The 19,313-nt window shown below is 39.2% G+C and overlaps 2 protein-coding genes across 5 annotated transcripts in view; one reads left to right on the top strand and one right to left on the bottom strand.

Moving 5' to 3' along the window:
• Nucleotides 1-19,313, top strand: part of LOC101086687 (putative protein ZNF720) — a 257,450-nt gene that overhangs the window by 120,319 nt on the left and 117,818 nt on the right. Inside the window, exon 6 of one of the 4 annotated variants that reach the window (XM_045047164.1) lies at nucleotides 15,338-17,756. The exons of the other annotated variants lie outside the window; for them this stretch is intronic. Coding sequence (XP_044903099.1) covers nucleotides 15,338-15,354 — 17 coding nt within the window. The 3' untranslated portion in view covers nucleotides 15,355-17,756. Of the gene's footprint in view, nucleotides 1-15,337; nucleotides 17,757-19,313 lie in introns of those variants that run through there. 4 annotated transcript variants of the gene reach the window in all.
• LOC102901312 (zinc finger protein 345) overlaps nucleotides 2,105-19,313 on the bottom strand; it is a 54,697-nt gene continuing 37,488 nt past the window's right edge. The window contains 4 exon segments of the mRNA XM_045047126.1: nucleotides 2,105-4,595; nucleotides 4,598-6,889; nucleotides 17,042-17,137; nucleotides 17,640-17,766. Coding sequence (XP_044903061.1) covers nucleotides 4,555-4,595; nucleotides 4,598-6,889; nucleotides 17,042-17,137; nucleotides 17,640-17,766 — 2,556 coding nt within the window. The 3' untranslated portion in view covers nucleotides 2,105-4,554.

The following is a 19,313-nucleotide window of genomic DNA, read 5'->3' as shown; positions in this document are numbered from 1 at the left end:
TTCTCCCAGCTCTGAAGGTCTCTGTCCACCCACACTAACTCCCTGTGCCCATGATGTTTCCTAGGCATCATCTTTTCTTTCTACTCTTTCTCTCTGGTTGGAGCACTGAATACTCCCAGGACTCCAGTCACAGGCAACTATCTCCCTTCCATCCCTATCTTCTTTAATTCTTCATTGGCAAAAATGTTTCTATGCTCTCTACCCAACCTTGTCACTTCACTCCCTCTTGCGAATTAATTTGTCATCCATTATTCCCCTCCTTCCTAGGACTTCTTTTTACCCTCTTATTCTCTCCACACATATAGCCCAGCCTTAATGTCCCTGCCTACACTCCACTCCCAACCTAAAATGAGTAGTTTGCCTTAACCCTTCAGTCACATTTCACAACCTAGTGTCTTTTAGCCTTAGTGTGGGTTACATAGTGTGAGTCAAATAAATATGCCCAAGTGCTAACCCTCATTACCTGTAATTGTACCCTTATTGGGCAGTAAGCTCTTGGCAGATGTCTTTACGTTAAAATGAGGTCATGCTAGATTTGGGTCAATTTTACTCCAATGATGGTATCCTTAAAAGAAAAATGAAGACACACACAGAACAAGGTGTGATGATGAAGTCAATGATGGAGTGATATACATCGACAAGCCAAGCCAGACCAGGGACAGCTGACAGTCCCCAGGAGTTAGAAAGAGCAAAGTCTCAATTCTTGAGGTACAGTGTGGCCCTGCCACCTGCTCGCTTCAGACTTCAAGAACCTCCAGAACTGTGAGACAGTAATTCCTCAGTGTGCTTAGACTTAGAGACCAATGCACCATTGCTCATTTTAGCCAGCCTATATTGTATATATGCAGCATATTATCTACGCAACTGACTATGGACACAAGTTATTTTCTTGTCTTGGTTATTATGAATAATGGAGCTTGTTGCTTAGTTTTTACATATTTGTGAGTTTTCTAGTTTTGTCCATTTACCTGACTCTAGGTGCATGCCATTGTGGTTGAAAAGATGCTTGATAGAATTTCACTCATAAATTTATTAAGACTTTTTGTGTGCCAACATATAATCTATACTGGAGAGTGTTCTGTGTCCATGTGGGAAGAAAGTTTTCTGCTGCTGTTGCATGCAATGTTGTAAGTCCGTCTGCTGAATGTCTTTGAAGTCCGATGTTTTCATATTGACGTTGTGTCTGAATACTCAATCCATTATTGAAAGTGCAGTGCTGAAATCCTGCTGTATACCTACATAGGTGTTTTTATGGGGGGGGGGGATAAATATGTATACAAGTTCTATCCTTTGGTGGAATGGACTCCTTTATTTTTTCAGTTCTCTTCTTAGCAAAAGCAGCTAAAAACTATAAAACATTACTTTACATCTATAAAAGAAAATGATTTCAAAATTAAGTGATGCACATGTATCCAAATGTGACCAAATCAACACAACAATTCAATGCACAATAAGTGTATTATGTAATTCATGGAACAAAAAGCAAGACACAACTAAATGTTTTGTTAATACAAATGCTACACACATATACAAACCTACAGCTTAGTGCAACACAAACAAATCCTAAGTACTTGGTATAGCTACCTTTCTCCTACATTAAAGGAGTGAATGTCTTCTATGTAGTAAATAGACATAGAATGTATAAAAACTTTGGTCACATGTAATGTAATCCAAAATGTGGGACCCAAGTGGAATGTAAGGTTAGCTTATGGGAAGATGAACATTTCAGAAAGAACTCAACTTGAAATAAATCTGCTATATAGACACAATGACCCATAAAAAACTGATCATTGCAAATGTATACAAAGAACTGCCCAGAAATACCGGAAATCTTACTGACAGGTATATTACGGTACCATGCCTGAAATAAAAAATAACTTGCTTGATGTGTTTAAAAGAGCAGATAACAATGAAAAGTAAATAACATGTGAGTGAAAAAATTGCAAGGTACATTAGCATGGTGTTCGAAAAGTGAATACTCTGGGAAAGATGTATTAGCCTGTACAATTTGGTTTTGATCAACTATTGGCTGCTTTTGCAGTAAATTACCAAGATTTTCATTGCAACAGTATTTTCCCACACACCTCAAAATCTGGAAGCAATAGACTTTCTCACATTGTCATTTATTGTTTTTTATTTTCCCCAGTCCTCTCAAGGTAGCAATCAGTTTTTGAATATCAAGTAGCCATTTCAAGGCGTCATAAGATACACATGTGGAGAAACATTACACAAACTACATTTCAGGCATCTGCACAAACACCACCCACACTTACAGAAAAAAGGTGTTTCTTTTAAATGTGTCAGTACGAGTTAAAGAACCAAACTATTATTGTCCTCCAAAACCAAAACAGGGGGAGACTTTATTGCCTTCTGCCAAATAGCGCATTAACTAAAAACCGTGTACAAAGTGACCCATTTGTTTAATACTGACCTTGCCGTGTCTTATTATAGTCCTTGCATTCAAGTCTGTTTTGTCTGAAGCATAGCCACCCCATTTCTTTGGGTTTCCGATTGCATGCAATATCGTTTTGAATATCTGCACTTTCAGGCTGAGTGTGTTCTGAAAGCAGATGTGAGTCTTGTGAGCACAACATAGGACTGGGTCTTGGATTTCTTTCCATTCAGCCCATCTCTATCTTTTGATTGGGAATTTAGTCCTTTTATATTTAAAGGAAGTATTGATACAGGAATGGAGTTACTGTTGTCATTCTTTCCATGGTTTTCTGGCTACTTTAGAATTCTTGCTCCCTTTCTTATCCATTTTCTCTTTACTTTTGTGATCTGATGATTTTCAAGAATGGTAAACCCTGATTCTTTTCTCTTTATCTTTTGGGTATCGATTACCAGTGTGCTCCATGGTTACCATGAAGATTCAAGAAGACACGACAGTCTATTTTAAGTTATGTACAGCTTAAGTTTGCCTACTGAAATTCTTTCAGGCCTGAGGTGATTGTTCAAAAATGTGAATGTAGTATCCTAGCCATTTTAGGAAGGTTTTGCTATATTCTTTCTGATATCTGTGAAGATTTCTTCCTTTCAATTACATCAGGATATTGATATTGATATTGATATTCTGTACTTGTAACTATTGCTATGATGAACCTGGATCACGTTTTTCAGTGGACTGACCCTCTTTCCCTTAAAGATCATTTAGTACAACATTTTATTTGTGATACACACTTTTAGTTGAAATAAATGGACAATGGTGTCCTGAACACCTCTTTCATGATAATTACAGCAAGGTTAGAGGCACAGAAAGTATCTTCATTTAGATTTTATTCAACTCTTCTTCTTCACCTTCCATGGAAAATTACATATGTATGAGTCCCACCTAAGAAAGAAGGGAACTCATATCATTGATGCAGCAATACTCAGCCACATACGTTCACACACCCACTAGGAATAAATGAATTTTCTGAAGTGATTTGAGAATAAGAAGCATACTAATGTTTACTAGTCACAAATCTTAAATAGGTTAATGTAAAAATATTGAGTATATGTATGCAAAATGCCATCCCTTTTATCATTTAAAGCATAAGCATATACATTATCTAAATGTTTACCTTTGTATTATTCCTGCTAATAAGTATTTTGATGTAATGTCTGAATACACAGACTTACTGCTTTCTGCTGTGAATCCTGTGACACGTGTTGACATTATATGTTCAGTTAAATATATTTTTAAATACTTCAATCTTTCAACTTACTTTCCTTTTGGTACTCTCTGATGTTTTCCACATGGTATATTTATGAAGAAGGGCTTTCCTCATGCATTAAGTTTGAATGGTTTGAACTCACATGCATTTGGAGATATTGAATAAGGATTGAGTTCCAGATGAAAGCTTTGTCATTCTCTTTACATTTTAGAGTTTTCCTCTCATATGGGAATTATGATGTTGAATAAGGTAGGACTTCCACCTAAGGGTGTGCCACATTCATCACATTTGCAATGTTCCTCCTATGTATGAACAATGTGATGGTGAGTAAGGCTTGAGCCGAGTGAAATGTTTCGCCACATTCTCTACAATTGTAAGGATCTCTCAAGTATGAATTTGGTGGTGTGGAATGAGGCCTGAGCACCATTAAAGGGCTTTCCAGAATCTTTCTATGTGAAAAATCATCTCTATGACACATTCTCTGACACGAAATCAGGGATCAGCGTTGGTTAAAGTCTTGCCACATTGTTTACTTGGGTATCGTTAATCCTCAATGTGGATTCTGTGGTGTAGAGTAGCTTTGAGCTGTCCTTAAAAGTTCTCTCACAGTCTTGGGGTGCCTGGGTGGCTTAGTCAGTGAAGCATCCAACTTCACCTCATGTCATTATATAGCAGTTTATGGGTCCGAGCCCTGCATCAGGCTCTGAGCTGTCTGTGCCAAAACTTTGGAGCCTGGAACCTGCTTTTCATTCTGTGTGTCTGCCTCTGCACCCTCCCACTCATTCTATCGAAGAAAAACTTTTTAAAAAGTGGGGAAAAAAATTCCCTCACAATCTTAAACTCTGTAACATTTGCTCCAAGATAATTTCTGTAATCTTGAATAAAGGATGATTGGTGATTAAAGCCTTTTGCACACGTTACATTGGTAAGGTTGGTTCAAGTATGAATTCTGTGATGTTGACGAAGTCCTGAGCATTTGGTAAAGCCCTTGCCACATGTCTTACATTGGTAAGGTTTCTCTCCAGTATGAATTCTGTGATGGCCATTACGGTCTGACTGCAACCTAAAGGCCTTGCCACATTGTTGACATTTGTAAGGTTTCTCTCCAGTATGAATTCTCTGATGCTGACTAAGGGATGATTGCTGGCTAAAGAGCTTGCCACATACTTGACATTTGTAAGGTTTCTCTCCAGTATGAATTCTCTGATGCTGAGTAAGGGTTGTTTGCTGACGAAAGACCTTACCACATTCTTGACATTTGTAAGGTTTCTCTCCCGTATGCATTCTGTAATGCTGAGTAAGGGATGATTGCTGGATAAAGGCTCTGCCACATTCTTGACATTGGTAAGGTTTCTCTCCAGTATGGATTCTGTGATGCTTAGTAAGGCTGGAACACAAATTAAAGGTTTTGCTGCATTTGTTACATTGGTAATGTTTCTGTCCGGTATGAATTCTATGATGTCGAGTAAGGGCTGAGTATTCGCTAAAGGCCTTGCCACATTCTTTACATTTGTGGGGTTTCTCTCCGGTATGAATTCTGTGATGTTCAGTAAGTCGTGAGGAATAATTAAAGGCTTTTCCACATTCTTGACATTGGTAAGGTTTCTCGCCAGTATGGATTTTGTGATGCTGAGTAAGGGATGATTGCTGTCTAAAGGCCTTGCCACATTCTTGACATTTGTGAGGTTTCTCTCCAGTATGGATTCTGTGATGTCCACTAAGGGATGATTGCTGGCTAAAGGCCTTCCCACATTCTTGACATTTGTAAGGTTTCTCTCCAGTATGAATTCTGTGATGTCGACTAATTGATGTTGGATGGCTAAAGGCTTTGCCACATTCTTGACATTTGTAAGGTTTCTCTCCAGTATGCATTCTGTGATGTTTAGTAAGGGATGCTGGCTGGCTAAAGGCCTTGCCACAATCGTGACATTTGTGAGGTTTCTCTCCAGTATGAATTCGGTGATGTCGAATAAGGGATGATTGCTGCCTAAAGGCCTTGCCACATTCTTGACATTTGTGAGGTTTCTCTCCAGTGTGGATTCGGTGATGCTGAATAAGCAATGATTGCTGGCTAAAGGCCCTGCCACATTCTTGACATTTGTAAGGTTTCTCTCCAGTATGCATTCTGTGATGTTGAATAAGGGATGATTGCTTGCTAAAGGCCTTGCCACATGTTTGACATTTGTGAGGTGCAGTATGGATTTGCCTGTGTGCATGGAGTGACTCATCCTTAAAGGTTTGACCACCTTCTTCACATTTGTCAATTTTCTTTGCAGTATGCGTTTGCTGATGTTGAGATAGTGTTGAGTGCCTGTCAAAGGTTTTGCCACATTCCTTGCAAATGTACCTTTTCTCTCCAGTACCACTTGTCTTATACGTATTTAGACTTAACGATTGACTAAACATGTTCCCAGATTCATTACCTGTGTATGGGTTTTCCCCCACACGAATCCTCTGATGATCAGCAATACTGGAGGACTGCTTCAGAGCTTTCCCACATTCATCATATTTAGAAGTATTTTCTCCCCTCTGCGTTCTCTTACTCTTGGTACGCTTGGAGTTTGGGTAAAAGACTTCCTCATCTTTATTAGATTCAAAATGGTTTTCTTGCAGAGTCCTCAGATGTTTGCTAACATGGGATCCCTGGTTAGACTGTGTCTCAGATTCACTATATTGAGCCAGTGTATCTCCACTGAAAATGCTCTGGTAATGTTGCACGGTCACCTCCTCTATGAAGCGCCTCCCAAGTTGATACATCCTAGGCCTTTTATCTTCATTTTTGAATCTCTGAGTTTTAGAAATATTTGACTGAAAGGTCAATCCAATCCCACTTTCACAATGGCTCAAAGCATTGTTTTCAGTGTGGATGGGGTAACTTTCCAAATGTTCCAAATTTTCGTTGCACAAATATGTATTTTTGCATATTTCATTGGAACTTCTTACAGATGTGCACTCCTTTGCACAAATAGTGGATGTAAAAAGAGCGGTTTTCCAAGATGTTTTATGTCCTTCACCACTTGCGGCCGTGAGGTTCTTATTATGGGCACTCGTCTCAATTGGACCACGTCCTTCATAAAACTTCTGATGCACTTCATTCTTTCTATCACTGTCGCAGTTTATCAAGTGTAAATTCTCAAGGGCATGATGTTTCCATGTACCCAGTGACATATTTTGTAAAGAGGCTTCTATGCATGGCTTTGGCAGGAAATTCTGGGTGCCATGTGAAGCTATAGCTGAAAGATAGCAAATAACAAAAAAAGGAACATCATTCCAATTACTACTCTCACATGAATGTACTGACAACTTCTAATATACAACCTTCAAATCAGTCAGAGAATGTCAGGAAGATGGTTGAGAAGGATTCATCAGGACGTCATTCTTCCTTGACACAGAAACTTACATACAACGTGTTGAAGACATAGCCTAATAGATCATCCTGTAGTTGTTTAATGGTGTAGCACAAATCACATTCCTGTGCCACAAAGAATCAGGAAAGTATCCTATGAGCCAAAATTTAGAAGCAAGGACATTTAATTTAAAAGTCAAACAGAAATGATGAAAATACGATATAGCAAAAGTAGGAATAAAACAACAGGACGAGTTTGTTTTCAGAAATAACCCAAAAATTTTACAGATCTATAACACCATCAAGTAAGGATGAATAATTGAAGTTCTCCTAAAATCAGAAGTGAAGAAGTAACGCAAGACACAGTACATGTGATATAGATACAAAATAATTATAATTGGCACAAAGAATAATTACATGCTAACAAATAGGTATCAAAAAAAAAAAGTACCTATTTCAAAAAAAGGTATAACCTACCTGACATCATCATGGAGAAAAGAACATAATGAAAGAGGAGCCTGGGTGGCTTAGTTGGTTGAGTGTCCAACTCTTGATTTTGGCTCAGGTCATGATCTTCGGGTCATGTGATGGACCCCCGTATCAGGCTCTACCCTAAGCAAGAAGTCTGCTTAAGATTCTCTCTATATATACCTCTGCCTTCTCCCCCACTTACTGACTCTCACACTCAAAAAAAAAAAAAAGAAAGAAAAAGAAAAAAATCAACGGATCTACAACTACTAAGTAGATTAAAACGGTAATAAATAAACTCCCAGTGGGGCGCCTGGGTGGCTCACTTGGGTAAGCATCTGACTTCAGCTCAGGTCAGGATCTCACAGTCCCTGAGTTTGAGCCCTGCATTGAGCCCTGTGCTGACAGCTCAGAGACTTGAGCCTGCTTCCGATTCTGTGCCTCCCTCTCTCTCCTCCCCTCCCCTGCTCATGCTCTGTCTCTTTCTGTCTGTCTCTGTCTCAAAAATAAATGAAAACATTAAAAAATTTGTTCATATAAAAATAAATATAAAAATAAATTTCCAACAAGGAAAATGCTTATGCCAGATGAATTCACGGAATAATTCATAGACACACATGATAAAGTACTTGAAATCTCCCCAGACATTTCTAGGGAGTGAAGAGAAGGGAGATTATGAAAACCCTTGATCATACCAGCCTTAACAGGTTATCAAAGCTGAAGGAAGATGCTATAAGTATAGAAGACTATGAATGACTATGTGTGGGGAATATTCATGCAAAGTCCACCATAAAACTAAGCAAATAGGGGAGCCTGGGTGCCTAAGTCGGTGAAGCATCTGACTCTTGACTTCAGCTCAGGTCATGACCTCAGTCGTGAGATCAGGCCCCATGTCCAGCTCATTGCAAACTGAAAAACCTGCTTTGGATCCCCTTTCCGCCTCACTCTCTGCCCCTCCCATTGTCCTCTTCTTCCCTCTCCCTCTCAAAACAAATAAACAAATGAAAAACAAACTGAATCAAAAGCACGTTTTACCAGTTTACGACATAATCAGCTGGGAATTCCTCCTGAAATTCAAGGGTGTTTCACCATATGGCAAACTATCAAGTTGGGACTGCATATTACAGACTAAAGATCACAAAGAAAGGGTTAATTGATACAGGACAGGAAGTGAGCATATTGTACACCATTTCATGATTAAAGATACTCACTAAAGGAAGAATCAAAGGAAACTATTTCATCCTAATAAAGATCATGTATGCGTGAAAGGCTGAAATCCAACATAATCGATGAGAAGACTGAAAGCTCCTCCTATAGGATTAGAAATAAGGTATTGAAAGCAAATTTCCCATGTCCATTCCACACAGTATGGGGACTATTCAGAACAATTAGGCAAGAAAAAAATACATAAAAGGAAACCAAATTGGGAGCGCTCGGTTGGCTCAGTTAATTGTCTGACTGTTGGTTTTCAATCTGGCACTTTGTGAATTTGAGCCCCACATCAGGCTCCATGCTGATAGCACAGAGCCTGTTGGGGTTGTCTCTCTCTGTCTCTCTCCCTCTCTCTCTGCTTCTCCCCCACTCCCACTCTCTCAAAATAAATAAACTTAAAACAATTCTAAAATCGAAACAAATTGGAAAAGAAAAAGCAAAATTATCGTTGTTAGAGGATGACATTATCTATATACAATCCTAGGGAACTTTTTTTTTTGGTAACCATTATTATTCATTTTTGCTAATTTTTCTACTAGACCCTCCACTTTCAATTTTTTATGCTATAAATGATTGAGTTAATTACTGTATTTCACCTTTTTTCTTTTATTACACTCAATGAACAAAAGAAAAGAAATTTAGATAAAATTCTGTAAAAGGAAACACTAAAGAAAAATAAGAAAGAAGTAAAATGAAGACCCAAATAAACAATAACATAACATTGAAAGTAATTCCATTTTTCCAATACAACACACAAAATTGGCAATACCTTAAATACATTTACATTGAAAAAAAAAACCCACAAACAAAAAATGGAAAAGAAAACGAGGCAACAGTTACCCACAGAAATATATAGTGTGATAAAAGATTCCTAAAGCAATCATACACTAACATATTAGACATTCTGGAAAAGACCAAGACCACATGCTTTCACTGGTCAATTGACCAAACATTTAAACAAGTAACTCCTTGGATGCCCTGGTGGCTCAGTTGGTTAAGCATCCAACTGTTGGTTTTGGCTCAGGTCATGATCTCACTTTGTGAGTTCCAGCCCCACACTGGGCTCTGCACTGACAGTGGGCATCCTTTTTAGGATTCTATTTCCCTCTCTCCTTACCTCTTCCCTCTTGTCTCTCCTCTCTCTCAAAATAAATAATTATTAAAAAGGTAATGGAGAACATTATATTTTTTTAAAAAAGCAATTACTGATAAAATTCATCAAAATTCTACAAATAGTAGAATAGAGGGAACCCATTGAAAATCATTCTAGGTAGCAGGCATTACCCTGATACCAAAGAGGACATAACCACAATACAAGAACAAAAAAAGGCTAGTTTGTCAAATATAAATATTGCTACACTGGCCTTCTTTTGACATCCATTTGCATGATAACTTCTCTAGCCCCTCACTTTCAACTGGCAGACAGCTTCAGGTCTAAATTGAGTCTTTTGTAGGCAGCAGATTAATCGGTTTGGGTTTTTTTTTTTAATGCATTCAGACACCCTATGTGTTTTGATTGGAGTGCACAGTACATTTACCTTCAAAGGAATCATTGACTAGATACCTATTTGCTGCCATTTTATTATTACTTTTGGCATTGTTTCTGGAGATTGTTTTCTGATACTTTCTTGTCTTTCTCACTTTTGGTCTCTCCTCTGAAGTCAAAGACTATCCTTAAACATGTCTTGGAGGGCTGTTCCAGTGGTCACAAACTCCTTTAGTTTCTGTTTGACTGGAAATCTCTCTCCCCTCTAGTCTGAATGATAGTCTTCCTGGATAGACTGTTCTTGGCTGCCTATTTTCCCCATTCAGCATCGGGTCTGACTGCGGCCCCAGCCACCAACACACGTTACCCCAGACAGCATAGGGGAAGAGCCCTGCAGTTCTACACCATTCTAGGGACTATCCAAAATGACGAAATGGAAGAATTCTCCTCAAAAGAAACTCCAGGATGTAGTGACAGCTAACAAACTGATCAAGAACGATTTAACCAATATAACAGAAAATGAATTTAAAATAATAGTCATAAAATTAACCGCTGGGCTTGAAAAAAGTATACAGGACAGCAGAGAAACTATTGCTACAGAGATCAAGGGATTAAGGAACAGTCAGAAGGAGCTAGAAAATGCTATAAATGAGGTGCAAAATAAAACGGAGGGGACCACAGCTCGGAATGAAGAGGCAGAGGAGAGAATAGGTGATTTAGAAGATAAGATTATGGAAAAAGAGGAAGCTGGGAAAAAGAGATAAAAAAAAAATCCAGGAGCATGAGGGGAGAATTAGAGAACTAAGTGATGCGATGAAACACAATAATATACGCATAATTGGGATTCAGAGGAGGAAGAGAGAGAGAAAGGTGCTGAAGGTGTACTTGAAGAAATCATAGCTGAGAACTTCCCTGATCTGGGGAAGGAAAAAGGCATTGAAATCCAAGAGGCACCGAGAACTCCCTTCAGATGTAACTTAAATCAATCTTCTGCATGACACATCATAGTGAAACTGGAAAAAAAAAAAGGATAAAGAGAGAATTCTGAAAGCAGCTAGGAATAACCATGCTCTAACATATAAATGGAGACCGATAAGACTCGTTATGGATTGTCTACTGAAACTTGGCAGGCCAGAAAGGAATGGCAGGAAATCTTCAACGTGGTGAACAGAAAAAATATGCAGCCAAGAATCCTTTATCCAGCAAGTCTAATTTAGAATACAAGGGGAGATAAAGTTCTTCCCAAACAAACCAAAACTGAAGAAAACCATCACCACTAAACCAGCCCTACAAGAGATCCTAAGGGGCATCCTGTGAGACAAAGTAACAGAGACATCACTACAAGCATGAAACCTACAGACATCACAGTGACTCTAAACCAATATCTTTCTATAATAAGACTGACAGTAAATGGACTAAATGCACCAACCAAAAGACATAGGGTATCAGAATTGAAAAAAAAAAAAAACAAGACTCATCTATTTGCTGTCTACAAGAGGCTCATTTTAGACCTGAGGACACCTTCAGACTGAAAGTGAGGGGATGGAGAACTATCTATCATGCTACTGCAACTCAAAAGAAAGCTGGAGTGGCCATACTTATATCAGACAAACTAGACTTTAAATTAAAGGCTGTACCCTTCAGAAGTATATAAGAATGAGATCATACCATGCCTACTTTCAGACCACAATGCTATGAAGCTTGAAATCAACCAAAGGAAAAAGTCTGGAAAACCTCCAAAAGCATAGAGGTTAAAGAACACCCTACTAAAGAATGAATGGGTCAGCCAGGCAATTAGAGAAGAAATTAAGAAATATATGGAAATGAATAAAAATACAACAATCCAAAGGCTTTGGAATGCAGCAAAGGCAGTGCTGAGAGGAAAATACATTGCAATCCAAGCCTATCTCAAGAAACAAGAAAAATCCCAAATACAAAATCTAACAGCACACCTAAAGGAACCAGAAGCAGAACAGCAAAGACACCCCAAACCCAGCAGAAGAAGAGAAATAATAAAGATCAGAGCAGAAATAAACAGTATAGAATCTAAAAAAACAGTAGAGCAGATCAATAAAAGCAAGAGTTGGTTTTTTGAAAAAATAAAATTGATAAACCTCTAGCCAGGCTTCTCAAAAAGAAAAGGGAGATGACCCAAATAAATAAAATCACGAATGAAAATGGAATTGTTACAACCAATCCCTCAGAAATACAAGCAATTATCAGGGAATACTATGAAAAATTATATCCCAACAAACTGGACAACCTGGAAGAAATGGACAAATTCCTAAACACCCACACACTTCCAAACCTCAAACAGGAAGAAATAGAAAGCTTGAATAGACCCATACCCAGCAAAGAAATGGAATCATTTATCAAAAAACTCCCAACAAATAAGAGTCCAGACCAGATGGCTTCCCAAGGGAATTCTACCAGACATTTAAAGCAGAGGTAATACCTGTCCTTCTCAAGCTATTCCAAAAAGTAAAAAGGGAAGGAAAACTTCCAGACTCATTCTATAGAGCCAGCATTACTTTGATTCCTAAACCAGACAGAGACCCAGTAAAAAAAGAGAACTACAGGCCAATATCCCTGATGCACATGAATGAAAAATTCTCAATAAGATACTAGCAAATCGAATTCAACAGCATATAAAAAGAATTATTCACCATGATCAAGTGGGATTCACTCCTGGGCTGCAGGGCTGGTTCAACATTCGCAAATCAATCAATGTAATACATCAAATTAATCAAAGAAAAGATAAGAACCATATGAGACTGTCAATCGATGCAGAAAAAGCATTTGACAAAAATCAGCATCCATTCTTAATAAAAACCCTCGAGAAAGTTGGGATAGAAGGAACACACTTAAAATCATAAAAGCCATTTATGAAAAGCCCACAGCTATTATCATGCTCAAAAGGGAAAAACTGAGAGCTTTCTCCCTGAGACCAGGAACACGACAGGGATGTCCACTCTCATCACTGTTGTTTAACATAGTGTTGGAAGTGGTAGCATCAGCAACCAGACAACAAAAGGAAATCAAAGGCATCAAAATTGGCAAGATGAAGTTAAGCTTTCACTTTTTGCAGATGTCATGATACCAAACATGGAAAACCCGTGATAGACTCCACCAAAAGTCTGCTAGAACTGATACATGAATTTAGCAAAGTCGCAGGATACAAAATCAATGTACAGAAATCATTTGCATTCTTATACACTAATAATGAAGCAACAGAAAGACAAATAAACTGATCCCATTGACAATTGCACCAAGAGGCAGAAAATACCTAGGAATAAACCTAACCAAAGGTGTAAAATACCTGTATGCTGAAAACTATAGAAAGCTTATGTAGGAAATTGAAGAAGATATAAAGAAATGGAAAAACATTCCGTGCTCATGGATTGGAAGAATAAATATTGTCAAAATGTCAATACTACCCAAAGCTATCTACACATTCAATGCAATCCCAATCAAAATTGCATCAGCATTCTTCTCCAAGCTAGAACAAGCAATCCTAACATTTGTATGGACCCACAAAAGACTCTGAATAGCCAAAGTAATATTGAAGAAGAAGACCAAAGCGGGAGGCATCACAATCCCAGACTTTAGCCTCTACTACGAAGCTGTAATCATCAAGACAGCATGGTATTGGCACAAAAACAGACACATAGACGAATGAAATAGAATGGAAACCCCATAAGTAGACACACAAAAATATGGCCAGCTAATCTTTGACAAAGCGGGAAAGAATATCCAATGGAAAAAAAAAGACAGTCTCTTTAACAAATGGTGCTGGGAGAACTGGACAGCAACACGCAGAAGGTTGAAACTAGACCACGTTCTTACACCTTTCACAAAAATAAACTCAAAATGGATAAAGGACCTGAATGTGAGACAGGAAACAATCAAAACCCTAGAGGAGAAAGCAGGGAAAAACCTCTCTGACCTCAGCCGCAGCAATTTCTTACTTGACACATCCCTAAAGGCCAGGGAATTAAAAGCAAAAATGAATTATTGGGACCTCATGAAGATAAAAAGCTTCTGCACCGCAAATGAAACAATCAACAAAACGAAAAGGCAACCAACGGAATGGGAAAAGATATTTGCAAATGACATATCGGACAAAGGGCTAGTGTCCAAAATCTATAAAGAACTCCCCAAACTCCACACCCGAAAAACATAAAATCCAGTGAAGAAATGGGCAGAAAACATGAATAGACACTTCTCTAAAGAAGACATCCAGGTGGCCAACAGGCACATGAAAAGATGCTCAACATCGCTCCTCATCAGGGAAATACAAATCAAAACCACACTCAGATACCACCGCACGCCAGTCATAGTGGCTAAAATGAACAAATCAGGAGACTATAGATGCTGGCGAGGATGCGGAGAAACGGGAACCCTCTTGCACTGTTGGTGGGAATGCAAACTGGTGCAGTCGCTCTGGAAAACAGTGTGGAGATTCCTGAAAAAAATTAAAATAGCACTACCCTATGACCCAGCGATAGCACTGTTAGGAATTTACCCAAGGGATACAAGAGTGCTGATTCATAGGAGCACTTGTACCCCAATGTTTATAGCAGCACTCTCAACAATAGCCAAATTATGGAAAGAGCCTAAATGTCCATCAACTGATGAATGGATAAAGAAATTGTGGCCTATATACACAATGGAATACTACTTGGCAATGAGAAAGAATGAAATATGGCCTTTTGTTGCAACGTGGATGGAACTGGAGAGTGTTATGCTAAGTGAAAGAAGTCATACAGAGAAAGACAGATACCATGTATTTTCACTCTTATGTGGATCCTGAGAAACTTAGGACCATGGGGGAGGGAAAGAAAATAAAAAACAGGTTAGAGAAGGAGGGAGGCAAACCATAAGAGACTCTTAAATCTGAGAACAAACTGAGGGTTGATGGGCGGTGGGAGGGAGAGAAGGGTGGGTGATGGGTATTGAAGAGGGCCCCTGTTGGGATGAGCACTGGGTGTTATATGGAAACCAATTTGACAATAAATTTCATATTAAAAAAAAAGAAATACCAATAGGTATTGTTTTTGAGTCTTCTATAGCATTAAAAGTCTAGGTCTCCTTTATGTTTTGTGCTGGATTACATTCACAATTTTAAGGCATTTGAACTAATGCGATGCACTTTTTTTTTATTTGCAGCAACAGAAAAGAGATAAGGAAGAGTATCTATGGGACATGAGAGCAGAATAAAATGGAAATTTACAGAACTCTCATTCACAATCTCCACTTTAAACAGCAATTCCTACAGCAAACATAGGAGGAATCCTTCATTTTCCAAAGCAGACAACAAACAAGGTGAAATGAAGGAGGAAGCTTCCAGAATAAATGAGATGATTAGTGCACATCTTCCCATAAAGATACTTAATGATAACAGAGAAAAAATATCAACCTCCTAGTGGAGGGATCCAGCAGAGAGCACACAGGAAATAAGGAACCTGTAATGGGTGACACTGGGATCAGGTGGCTAATGTTCTTCAAAGGACACAGAACGACAGCTGTGAAATAAATGTCCAGAACAAATATGTAAATCACAGTCTAACAGCCAAAAGGAAAATAACCATTTTAGTCAAATATCAAGCCACTATTCCATGGCAAACAATTCAAATGATCATCTTAGAGAGACTTATGGAGGAAGAAGAGAGAACAGGTAACTAAATGATATCAGGAAAAGTCTGCAAGACCAACAGGTCAACCCAAATGATCTACCTCATACCTCATGAGGTGCATGCCATGTCAGAATTTTCATCTAATAAGTCAGAAATGAATCTCATAAAGAGCCACGCAAGATGAAAACATTTATGACAAAGGCACAGGAAGTTTCTATTATACAAGAAAAAAGATGAAAATTATGAAGTTACTGAGAAATAACGTACCCATTGAGTCTTTATGGTAGGCTGTGAGTTCTAAGTTCTCAGTGTTCTAGTTCCCTTGTGGCATTAATGTTGGTAGGAATATTAGAATCCACATGGACAAATTATTTCACCATTGAGGAATGGAAGACATAAATTGGAAATTTCTTATTATCATTCATAAGAAAAATAAGCTTCTGAAGTGAAATAGAGCATGAGATTTTCTCATTTTAGAAAATGCTTTTTTATCTGAGGGAATTACTGAATCTCAGTTTTGTATGATTAAGCCTAAAGCATCAGTGGGGCGCTTGGGTGGCTCAGTTGGTTGACCATCCAACTTCAGCTCAGCTCATGATCTTGTGGTCTGTGAGTTCGAACCCCACATCAAGCTCTGTGCTGACTGCTCAAAGCCTGTAGGCTGCTTCAAATTCTATGTCTCTGTCTCTCTGCTCCTCCCCCACAATTGCTCTGTCTGTCTGCCTCTCTCTGTCTCTCTCTCAAAAACAAACATTAAAATGAAAAAAAAAAGATTATAGCCTCAGGAACATTGGAAAGCATAAACCCGAATCACGTGATCCCTGTCTCCAGTGCTCCTGGGATTTGGACACCAAAACCCACTCTGTCCACCACTAATATGACACACTTCTCACAAAAACAGAAATTGGGAATGACTTACAATAGAGTTTCTCAGAATATGGAGAATTCTCCAGGGCCTTCAAAGCAAAGGAGAAGCTTTCAGACTTTGGAGATACTCAAAGCGCAAGGGGAGTCTCCTGGCACTCACTGTGGATGTGATGGACCATCACTGGAGCAGAACAAAGAATCCTTCGAGAATGTATGAGTATGATGGGTTGGAAAGCTGATGTCCCGCTATGAGTGGGACAGACATAAAACTGGGCTTCCAAACTAATTTCCATTCAAGGAGAGCTACTTGAGCCATATTTTAAATATTTGCATATCACCACTGTCATCTGTTTTGTTCATGCCCACCTACCTGCTGGTGAGGCTACCGTCTTCTTTCTCTTCACATCCCAGAGCTCCCTCTTTTGTTCCAAAAAAATGACCAGGTGTGGTTTCGACACAATGAGACCTGATTATCAGAAAAAAAAAAAAAAAAGAGCATACCTGTTTCTCAGATTCTTTCACCCCAATACTGTGCTCAGTACATGAGAGAGGACACTGTAGAATTCCAGAAAATGATTTCTGAATGCTGTTGCCCAAAAGCCCCTTTAGTATACTTGACAGGAATTTCCAATGTTCACATCATAACCTCACGTCCAAGTACTACCACTACAGGAATGAGTAGCAGTTGGGAGCTTAAGTGGGCAGTACCATTTTATGCCACTCAATGTTTACAATTACCACTCATCTACAGATGATGATGCTCTTACCTCACTGTAAAGAAGGGGAATCTACAGCTGGAAAGGAAACCTCATGAAGATATTTCTCTATATCTACAAACTCTACTTCTTTCTCTGACTGCAGGCATCTGATCCCAGTCATGCAAAGAGGATGTTTCCAAGAGACAGTCTTCCAAGGAAGGAACAAACCCGCGAGTGAGGTTTGGGAAGTCTGGAAGGAGTTATCCTCACCCAAGAAGAGGAGGTGTCCACAGGTCTCTAACATCACATCCCTGTACAGTTCTCGCTGACTCTGGTTCAGGCATCCCCATTCCTCCTGAGAGAATTCTATGGCCACATCCCTGAAGGTCAGCAGTCCCTGCAACAAATACCACAGTTACCAAGTAGCCATAGGCAGCATTCATAATGGTACCTAAGATGCAGGAGGGAGTTAATGTCACCAGCTGGACCCCAAGACCTGACCTTCACTGCTTACTTGTTGATACCCACTGCCCTTAGTCCCTCATTTTATTTCACTTCTTCTTTCAATCTTATCTGTTACTTCAGGCAACAACACCCCAGGGCCATCGTCTCTTGTGATGGAAACAGAAAGTATACAACAAAAGGTATGTCATCTGAGAAAGAGCTTATACCCACCCAGTCTGAGCTCATCCGCTGACTCACTCCTAAGCAGATAGACAGTGGTGCCAACCACGGGGAGAGGATTGTTACCATGACCTCATTATAATACTAAACTCTCCACCTAAGAGCGAGCACAAACCTCATTTACTATGTAACATCCAGAGTAAGTATGGAACTGCTTGCTTTCAAAAAGTAAACATTCTAATGTGTATTTATTTTTGAGAGAGAGACAGAGCAGGAGCAGGGGAAGGACAGAGAGGGAGACACAGAATCAGAAGTAGGCTCCAGGCTCTGAGCTGTCAGCACAGAGCCAATTGCAGGGATCGAACTCACAAACCGCAAGATCTCGAGCACACAGACTGCATGATCACGACCTGAGCTGAAGTTGGATGCTCAGCCAACTGAGCCACTCAGGCCCCCCCCTGTATACAACTGTTTTCTTCAGGCCCAAGTGCAACCTTATCCCTACCTTCAGATAAGATGATGGGCTCTCCCTCTAATTCTCCACCCTGACTATATATGAAACCATTCCCTTCCCAGGGTTTCTGCTTTGGAAGTGATTCCCTGTGATCTCCTTAATTGTTGAAATTCACATTTCCTTTGTGTGACAACCCCAGCTGGTATAGAATCTATCTGTGACTCACCAAGAAGTGAATTCCTGTTTCTTCAAGTACTTTAGGAAAACTGGTTCCGACTTAGAGGGGTTTCCTGCTTTCTGCAGGAAGACCTTTTCCAACACAATAATATGCTTTCATGTATTTTCTTACTTTGAGGTAAGAACCAGTGTAAATATTGTGTTTATTCAAGCGAATTTATAAGATGAAGGCATCAACAAAGGCATCCACATTTTTAAATACTATATTCACATCACGTAGTATACCTGGTGTCTATTTCTTAGATGGAAAGTCTGGGTGTGTTACAATGTATGTAGCATATTCTAATATGAATTACAATTTCACAATGGTGCATTGAAGAGCTTTATTTTTTTTTAAGTTTATATGCTTATTTTGAGAGAGTGAGAGAGAGAGCAAGTGCGAGAGGGGTAGAGAGAGGGAGAGAGAGAGAATCCCAAGGAGGCTCCCCACTGATAGTGCAGAGACTGACTTGGGGCTCCATCTCAGGAACCATGAGCTACTGACCTAAGCTGAAATCAAGAGTCAGATGCTTAACTGACTGAGCCACCCAAGTGCCCCCAGATTCTGCATTGCTGACAAGACATTAGCCTATTGGCCAGGGAATAGATATTTGAATAACAAAGAGCAAGAATTCAAAGGCAGGAACTCA

This window comes from Felis catus, chromosome E2 (genome assembly GCF_018350175.1).
Source record: "Felis catus isolate Fca126 chromosome E2, F.catus_Fca126_mat1.0, whole genome shotgun sequence".
Classification (NCBI taxonomy): Eukaryota; Metazoa; Chordata; class Mammalia; order Carnivora; family Felidae; genus Felis; species Felis catus.
This window is presented reverse-complemented; position numbering and strand designations above follow the sequence as displayed.